The sequence below is a fragment of the Monoraphidium neglectum genome (assembly GCF_000611645.1).
Source record: "Monoraphidium neglectum strain SAG 48.87 unplaced genomic scaffold scaffold00147, whole genome shotgun sequence".
Classification (NCBI taxonomy): domain Eukaryota; kingdom Viridiplantae; phylum Chlorophyta; class Chlorophyceae; order Sphaeropleales; family Selenastraceae; genus Monoraphidium; species Monoraphidium neglectum.
Genome location: NW_014013481.1, coordinates 1173 through 10564, shown reverse-complemented (window position 1 = coordinate 10564; position 9392 = coordinate 1173). Strand labels below are relative to the sequence as shown.

At 65.4% G+C, this 9392-nt stretch overlaps 2 protein-coding genes across 2 annotated transcripts in view; both read left to right on the top strand.

The window, feature by feature from the left end:
* The window catches only part of MNEG_1465 (Uncharacterized protein), a gene marked incomplete at both ends in the record, with an annotated part of 5029 nt that extends 3768 nt beyond the window's left edge, over nucleotides 1-1261 (top strand). Inside the window, 2 exons of the mRNA XM_014050049.1 lie at nucleotides 184-279; nucleotides 617-1261. Of these exons, the coding sequence (XP_013905503.1) occupies nucleotides 184-279; nucleotides 617-1261 (741 nt within the window). The remainder of the gene's footprint in view (nucleotides 1-183; nucleotides 280-616) is intronic.
* An 847-nt stretch (nucleotides 1262-2108) lies between these two features.
* Nucleotides 2109-2911, top strand: MNEG_1464 (hypothetical protein; the record flags this gene model as incomplete). The annotated part of the gene is made up of 3 exons (XM_014050048.1): nucleotides 2109-2157; nucleotides 2524-2604; nucleotides 2790-2911. The coding sequence occupies 3 exons, from the start codon at nucleotides 2109-2111 to the stop codon at nucleotides 2909-2911; spliced, it is 252 nt and encodes an 83-aa protein (XP_013905502.1).
* Nucleotides 2912-9392: the final 6481 nt, after the last annotated feature.

Below are 9392 nucleotides of genomic sequence, written 5' to 3'. Positions count from 1 at the left end.
GTGTGTGTGTGTGTGTGTGTGTGTGTGTGTGTGTGTGTGTGCGTGCGTGCGTGCGTGCGTGCGTCCGTGCGCGTGCATTCACAAATGATTCCATTCGACTTCAGGTGTCACCTCGTTCACCCCTCGCTATCTACCACTGCACCACACGTGCCGGCCCGCATCCATTCGTCCCTGTGTGCGCAGGTGCCGCGCGGCCGGCTGCAGTCTGATGTGATGCTTGAGGCGGTGCAGAACCACGGCCCAGACGTCGTGGTGGTGGATGAGATCGGCTCTGCCGCGGTGAGCACGGGGCAGTGTATGTGTCAGACGCATTCCTGGTGCTGATTGCACCAAGATGCGTGCAGCGGCGAGGTGTCAGAGCTTGCATTGGTATAATGCAGCTGAGTAGCTGCGGCCTGAGAGGCCAGGGGCAGGCTACCAGGGGGGGTGGGGCTCCCCAGGGAAGCATGCTGTGGGGCGTCAAGCTAAAGCGGAGATAGGTGCCGTAGGGCAGGGCATGCGGCTTGCTTCTCTGTTAACGGGATGCGCACGAGCCCAGAGCCTGGAAACTTTGTCCCAGCCTCTCACCGGGCAATGCGCGCCCCATCCACCGGCCCGACTCTCCTCTGCTCTGCAGGAGGCCGCCGCCGCCCGCCAGATCGCGCAGCGCGGCGTCATGCTCGTCGCCACCGCCCACGGCACCGTCCTGTCGGACGTGCTGCGCAACCCCGACCTGTCCCGCCTCGCGGGCGGCGTCGCCGCGGTGACGCTGGGGGACGCGGCGGCGTCGGCGGCGACCGGCGGCGCCAAGACGCGCGCCGAGCGCGCGGGGCCGCCGGTGTTTCAGGTGCTGGTCGAGCTCCAGGGCGCCGCCAGGTGGCGCGTGCACCTGTCGGTGGCGGCGAGCGTCGACAAGCTGCTGGCAGGCGGCGCAGCGGACGCGCACGTGCGGTCTTGGAGCCTCGCGAGCGCGACGGCTGCGCCGGCGGCGGCGGCGGCGGCGGTGGGTGCAGCGGCCGCCGGCGGGGAGGGGGGCATTCTGGTGGAGTTTGAGACGACCGAGGCGGCCAGGCGGGCGGCGGCGATGGCGTCAGAGCTCTCGGCCGCAGCTGGTGGCGGGGGCGGCAGTAATAGGGATGGCGGGGACGCCGCCGGGGTCGTGGCCGCTGCTGAGGGGCGGGGGCAGTTCGAGGGCGGCTGGCTGGTGCGGCTGCTGCAGCAGGCGTCGGCATGCGCGGCCGGTGATGCGGTTGTGGGTGTCTCATCCTTCAAAACCTCTTGAACGTATGGCTCTTGTTTTAGCAAGGCCAGAGCTGTAATTCTAGGGCAGCAGCGATGTCGAGATCCTCGAGTACATAAGCCACCTCAGGAGGGGTGGCACCTGGTGACCCTGAAAGGCAGCATACTGAGAGCAAGCGCGTGGGACAGCGGTACGCGTGGGCGTCACACGCAGCAACAGGCTTGGCTGTGTCGGTGGCGCAAGGCAGACACACGCTGCCCATGTCCGGGTTGTTTACTGTGGGCAAGGTCCGTCATCCCCGACTGCTTCTGCAGCGTGCCAGATCTGCTCTCCTGCTTGGAGGGATGTTGGGGGACACACTGCTCTCCGTTCACACATTTCAGTCCCAGGTGGCGCCCACGACCCAGTCGTAGGCGACAAGGTTCCTATATGGATTGCCCATGTCAATCTGCTCCGATCCAGCGCCACGCACCGCGTCCCGGCCGGTCCCGCGTCCGTGGTGCGTGCAGGTTGTCGGGCCCTGTGGAGCTTGCGTTTGCTGGTGAGGAGCGGATTGACCAGGGCTTTGACATTGCTTCCTTGTCTATCAATGATAAAACTCGCAACCAATCGCATCTTAATTTTTGTTGCCTCTGAGGTGTCTACAATGGCGTTGTTGCACCCTGCAAATGAGCACCCTGCAGACTGACTCATTCACACCTCAGCTGGGTCAGTGACTAATCATTGTGCAGCTTCGTACAGATGCTTAGCTGCCCTCATATTCAAGTGTTGTTGTAATGCGGCGCATACCAGTGATATCAGGACATCAACGCTCAAGATCACCTCACAGATCACGTCGCTGACCCGTCAAGCCTGCAGCCCGTCTTACGTGCCAAAGGCGCTGCTAAAGATGTCGTACCGTGGTCGCAGTGACTTCTCGGAGGGCGTCAACTCCCAGGGTGAGGGAACGAGGCCGGTGCGCTTTGGCCGAAGACTCGACAGTCGCATGACGCGACGGGTGCAGACCCCTTCCCACACTGCCTGATGTCGGTTGGCACGCGAATCCCAGGAGACACTTGGCAGCCGGGTTATGGGCCTGGGAGTGTGGCGCTGTGCCGCTGGGGCACCAAGCACTCTAGGCGCTGTGCGCTGCCGTGCCCCGGTTACTACAGGGCGACTCGCAAATGCCCCACACAGCAAGCTCGAAAGCCTCTCAACCTTGCAGCTCCACCCCTGCGCACCCACTGCCCTCACTCTTCGCGCCCCGCTTGCCGCGCGCCATGGGACCCACCGCCTCCCCCCACACCGCGCATGTGCACCCTCAGGCAACTACTACCAGCACCGCGGCGAGGGCGCCGCCCCGGGTGGCTCCTACTACTACAGCAACAACAACGGCTCATACTACTGTGAGTTCGCCGCCCTGGCTTCCCCTCTGGGACACGGGCTGAAAACGGCGCCAGTTACTCGCTGAGCTCCCCGGCTCTCTCGACCAGCTGATTCATCCGTCATGTCTGCCTTGCGAGGCAGCAAATCGTGCCTATTTACCCCCCCTGACCCCGGCCCTCTCCTTCCCCCCAAATACCACGTGCAGACCAGAACCCAAACGGGTCAACCTACCATGGATTGGGGGAGGGGCGCGGCGGCGTCTACACCGCGCCCGGCCAGACGCAGGGGGAGTACCGCGCCCCCAGCGCCCCCAAGTCAGGAAAGTGAGAATGCGTACGCCCAGGGCGCCCGCTGGGGCTACTGCCTGTTCCATGCCCGGCCCCAAGGTGGCCCCGCCTGGCGCGCGGGCCGTGTATGATCGTTGAGCGGGCTTGGGCAGCAAAGCAGGTGCGGTATCGCCCGAAACCCCAAGCCTTTGGCCTGTTGAAGCACGCACGTGGTAGACACATCGCTGTACGTGTATCCTTGCTGATGTCGGATAAGCATAAACAGCATGGTTTGATGGCTTGAGCTTGTGCAGTACTTTTGATTGGGTATATGGCCACCGTTGAGCAATCAGGCCCTGCATTCGATCGTGCACACAAAGTGGAGATGTGCATCCGACCCCTGCAGTGTAAAACATAACACTGTGAATCAGAAGGCACACCTGCATGGCAAGGTGCACAGGGGGCACTCAGCAGGTCCTCAAGCAGGGGCGGTGCGTTGGAATCTCAGCACGAGCGAGGCGCGCAGCCGGCGCCAGCAGCGGCATCAGCGCGGGACGGCGCGTGTGTCAGAGGGCGGGCATGATCAGACGAACTCGTGCGGTCATGGTGGGCGCAGGGTACTCTGGCGCCCCACTTGCGGCCGACTTCTAGCACGGCCGACTTCCACATATGCCCAAATCTCAGCAGGCCGCTTCGCGCATCAGTCAGCGCAGCCCATAATGTATGATGACAGCACCCGAGTTGGTCATGCGCACAAGGTTTTCCTGGTCAGCCACAGCTTGGCATGCATCGCACCCTGGTTGCACATGCACCCTCGGGTGCCAGTTGCTGTGCAGTGCTGTGGCACTGGTGTGATGCGCTCGACATGCTCAACTGCTAGGGTGCAGCATACACACCTTGCATTTACACAAAACCAATATCCGGTCCGCAGCATTCCATCCGCTTTGTTTGATACAAAAATATCTCACCGAGAGATCGCCGATCATGTCTCAGCAAGGCGGCCACTTCCGCGACCACCCGGACTTCCAGGAGGGCTACAATCGCCAAGGTTCGCGGGCTGTCCTGCTTCGCACTGGCACGGGCACAGCAACCTGCGCGCCCCTGCGCACGACAACGCTCCTGTCATTGCAGGCCGCGATTGCACCGCACGCACGCCGAGCAAGCTTCCACCACCATGAAATCATCCGCTGCAGCGGCGCGCCCTCATTACTGCACCTTGGACGACCTTGGCAGGCGGTCCACCTGTGCACCTGATGATCGCTCCCTCCTTCCGGCCCTGCAGCTGAACCAACCGCCGCGCATTGGCCCCTGCAACGTGCGCCCCACTCCCAGGCGACTAGTGGCAGCATAGGGGGCCCGGGGCCGCGAACGGCGGATCTTACTACTACAACGTGAGTCCCCCATCCCAGAAGCTGCCTTGGCGGTGCGAGCTTGGCGTCGTTGCACCTCTAGCAGCCACCAGCAGCCTGCCTGCCCCTGCTGACCTGCCCTTCCCTCCCGGCAAACTCCTGCCCCCCGACTGCGCCGCAGCACCCCGACGGCACCTACTTTTGTGAGCGCCGACGGCCGCGCCTGCCCGCCTGCCTGGCGCGTCGATGGGGCGCCACCGCAGGGCTAGGGGCCACCCCGGCCGCCAGCAGCCGCCTGGTCCGCGTGACCTGCCACCACCTGCCGCCATCCCCTTGATCCCCCTGCAGCAGCCCGCTCTCAAAGCATTGCGTGTCGACTGCCACCTGCCTGCTCCGCTTGCAGACCAAAACGAGAACGGCTCGCGCTACTATGGGCTCGGCGAGGGCCGGGGCGGCATCTACACACGGCCCGGTGCAACGCGCGGCGAGTACCGGCCGCCGAAGCCGCAGAAGTGACGCGGGGCGCGCGTGGAGCGCCCCCCCAGGACCCCTTTGCAAAGGCTTTGGCCGGCCAGCTGCACGGGCGTATGGGAGCGGGCCGAGTGCACAGGGTGTTGACTCTGTCCCGCTGGCGCCGCCCGGGCGCTCGTCACTCGTTGCGCGCAACCTGCGGAGGCAGGTTCAGGCGCGGGGCCGCGGTGCAGAGGGGCGGCCAGGTCCCACCACGCATGCAAGCCGGACAGCCGCTTGTAGCCCCTGCCTTTGCCCCTGAGTCTGGGCTATGGCCCTCCCTGATTGGATGTGTTGCACCTACCTCCCTGCATCGCCCTCTGCGTGTTGATCACACGAGGGCCCTCCTGTCGCACATACAAACTGCACAAATGGCGCTGAGCGCTCTTTCGCTCATCACCGCCCAACACACATATCGGCCCCTGGCCCGTTGATTACTGCCTTGGACCAGCATCGGGCACGCGCGAGCCTGTCGCACGACAGCACACAGCAAGTGCGGCGCGCGTTCACCCTGTATGGCTTGGCGCGAACACTGGACCATGCCGTGCAGTGGGTGTCTGCAGCCCCCCACCCATCCCTCCCCTCAGCAGACAGGCCAAAGGGCGACACCGCTTTGCAGTCACACCGTTTATTTAGTTGCTGCAACCAACTTGCTACCGTGTGAAACCGGATTACTCTTCATGCGCCAGGGATGCAATGGCCATGCTCCTCCAGCCGTGCGCTGGCATCACAGCCGCGGGTCGCCGGGTGATAAATGGAGAGAGCAGGCATTGGTGAGTCGAGTAGAACTTGGGGAGCGTTTTTTAGCGGGCGCTCGGGGCCGGAGACCGAGCCCAGGCCCATGCCATGAATGGAGATGGGCGTGGGCCGGACGACGCGGCGGCGGACAGCGGGGGCCACAAAGGTTGTGTTGCATCGGCGAATAGCACCAACTCAGCACTCCTTCCCCCGACGCGCAATGTTGGACGGGAAATGCGGCAGCAATGACCAAAAAACAGGATAAAGGTTGAACGCAGTGCCGTGGTGAGGGCGCTGCGGGGGTCCGGGAAGCAGAACAACGCCGTCGGCGCAACGGGCCTGGGCTGCGCAGTATCCAGACACCAGTTCGACTTCCTCCAAATTCATGCCGGGCAGCGCGGCCAGCAGTGCGGCTCAGCGCGCCTGATCTGACCTATGCTTGCACACGGAGCGACACGCGGCGCCGTTCGCAGCCCCGCACATTTGGGCCGAGCTGCGGCGGCAGCCTCAACAAACAGCGCTGAGCCTTGCCCCGCACCGCAGACGTGCGACAGGGGCGGCTGGCCGCACGACTACACATCTGCATCTTTAGCTTGCCAAGCTGCTAGAGCCAATCCACAACAATCAGTGACACACACACACACACGCACACACACACACACACACACACACACACACACACACACACACACACACACACACAAGAGCCTCAAATACAGCGGATAGAAAACGCATGTGCCCCCGACGAACATGGCTATGTATGCGCGCAAAGCGCCTGGTGTTGGCGGCGCAACAGGGGGGGGGGGCATCATAAGCAGCCCTGAAACAGCAAACAACACGAAAATGCACACGCACAGGCGGCTCGGTGACGCAGGCGTGGCGTTGCTCGCCGGGCGTTGCAGGGTGATGCTCGTCCAAGCCTCGGGATTGGTGCGGCGCGCGCCCGTGTGGAGGCCCCCACATGCAACCAAGCATCAAAACATCCAGTTCTTGATGAAAGGAAGGCATTGTGGGGGTGGGGGCCGGCGCTTGCAGCGAGAGTTGCCTAATCCGTGGGCCGCAGCCGCGTGCAGAACGACTGCGACCGGGCCGAGCTTCAGAGCAGAATACAGAGACACACGCGCGGCCCTGCGCGGCGCCGGTGCTGGCCCCTGCGCCCCGTTGTGACTCAGACCCCCTGTTCCGCGCTGTGGGGCACGGGCCCTTCGCCTCGGGCCGCGCCACCGCAGCGCCCACGCCACGCCCAAACCCAATGCAACATGAAAAAGTGTGTTTTTGAGACCCGCGGCGCCGGGGGCCTGCAGCAGCCCCGGGCACAGCACCGCGTGCCACGACGTCGAAATGTGAGCCCTCCACCCCTCATCAACAACCGCCATCAATAACGCCCGCTTCCCTCGCACCGCGGCGCCGCTGGCAGCGGCCCGGCGCGTGCGCATGCGCAATGTAGTGTCCAGCGCCTGCAAGCATCGACCTCCGCGCCCCTCAATCGTCGCTGAATCGGGCTGCGGCTCCTCGCCGCCCCTTGCAGCAGCCGGGCGCACGCCTGTCACCTCAAGCACGCACCAGGGCGCAGGCCCCCGTGCGCCTTTCTAGCAACCACCCGCGCCGCGGCCCCGCCGCCGCCGCCGCCACCGCCGCCGCCGGGACCGCGCCCACGAAAGCGCGCCCGCGTGGCGGGGCGATGCGGGCCGACTGCACTTCAGTCATTCCTGGCGCTGCTGATCGCCTCCTGCATGCTGAAGGACGCGGCCCCCGCGCCCCCGCCCTCGACAGCCACGTACACATCACTCACGTCCGCCGCGCGGCGCGCGCGGCGCCGCATGTGGCTGAACAGCGGGCGGTGGTAGAAGCCGCCACACTCTGAGCAGACGACATATCGCCGGTTCATGCAGAGCGGGCACACGTCTGCGGGGCCGCATCAAGGCATGATGACGGGGGTGGAGGGAGAGGAGGGGTGAATCACGCGCCAGCACCCGCAACCGCACTCACCAACGGGGGACAGCTGTCCCCCCCCTGGGACCCGTCACCCCCAGCCCCAGTGACTCCGGTCAAGGAGCGGCCTCAGACCGGAGCAACCTCTCTGAGGCCTAGATCCTGGATTGAGTCACCCCCAGCCCCCTGGTGCCAGCCGTGAAAACCCACCGTAATGACTCAGCTTGGCCGCCCAGTCCACGCGCCCCTCGCCGTTGCACAGCCGGCAGCGCGTCACCCCAAAGCCGCGGCAGGTGCGGCAGCTCTTGACCTTCCGCACCAGCGCGCCGCGCACCGCCGCCACCATCGCCGCGACGAGCGTCAGCAGGAACAGCAGCAGGGAGATGGGGCCGCCGCCGGCGCGGCGCTGCGTGAGGGCGTTTCGAAAGTAGTAGCTGTTCTGCCCGGTCAGCAGCAGCCGTGTGAGCGCGGCAAACGGCGGGGGCGGCGCGGATGGGGCGCCGTGGCGGCGACGGGCTTGCGCGGCCTCGCGGGCGGCGGTGATCGCGGCCTCAGGGGAGGCCGCCTGCCGCTGTTGCTGGTGCTGTTGCTGCTGCTGATGGTGCTGCAGCTGCCGCTGCGCGCCGCCTAGGACAATGAGGGGTCGTCCAGACGTGGACGCAGCGCTGGCGTCGTGGCTGGCACAGCTGCAGCCATGAGCGCTGCAACCCGCGGCTGCTATGGGGCCAGCGGCGGCGGCAGCGCGCCGCCGCCGGTGCGCAAGCGGCGCAAGAACAGCGGGGGGCAGCGAGGCGGAGCGTGCGGCAGCGCCGCCCCGAAGCCCCTGGGGGCGACGATTGGACGCGCAGAGTTCCTGCATTGGTCTGAGCGAAACGCCGGATTGGGCGCGAGGGGGCCCGAGGGTTGGGGTCTAAGCAGTCAGGGCCGGGTGGCCTGCACCAAGGGGCAGGGTGACATGCGGCAGGGGCCGCGAGGCCAAGCGAGTCGGCGACGGCTTCGTGGCGCGCAATCTTGGCCTGGCGAGGTCTACCCAAGCCAGGCGGGGCCGCAATCCGCACTAAGCAATTCAAGGTGACGCTGGCATGCCGCGGCGTCGACGAACAAGGGTTCCTTTTCGGACAGCAGCGCCAGTGGCAGCGAGCGTACTTGACGTGCCGTTGTGCACCAGCAGTGACATTGCTCACCTGCCAGTTGATCAAGGGTTCAAACCGCAATCAAAGGGAGGTTAAGGCCTCCTGAAGTGCGACCTGGGACGTGGTCGAACTGCCGCGTCTCTAGGACGCGGGGATGCTGTAATATGCGGCGCTGGTAATGAGTTACTGTATTTGATGTTGTGAATGGAGCCGTGTGACTGGTAGGGCATGCAAGACTTGCATGATTTGAGTGAGGTGAGGGACACAGGGCTTCCCTCCAGCTGCTAGGGCTCGTCAGCCTGCAGGCCCGCCTGCCCTGCCGCTGATCGAGACCGCAATGGGGAGGGCGACTTTTGCCAAATATCTTTTCTCGCGCGCCGATCGGTCCAGTTCCAGATCGTTTCAGCAGCTTGCAGCAACGTTCAGCAGTGCTCGCAGGACGAAAGAGGCCACTAGATCGGAGGTCTGAATAGCATACGTCAGATCAGGTGCGTGGAAGGCACTTCGGCGCGGACGCCGAAGGGGAGTGCGTGCCCCCCTGCTGCTGGCGCGCTCGGCCGACGTGGATAGGGCTTTGGCAAGCCGGGAGCGGCAGGGACTGGATTCCGCCCAAATCCCCTTCATCAGCGATCACATCCCAGCGGCAGCAAAGCGACTCGCTCCCCATAGAGCTCGGCGCCGGGCGTGAACAAGGACTGCTAGCGCACTCGCGCCCTCCCGCTCAGGGAACGCACACCCCGCTCATTCCGCCGCACGACCCCGCGCGACGCGCACGCATCAACCGACCCCCACCCCCAGGCCGCGCCCCGCGCCCATCCGCCCCGGCCGCCGCCGCCGCCCCCGGCGCGGCCGGACACGAGGCGGGAGGCGGTCCCCCCCC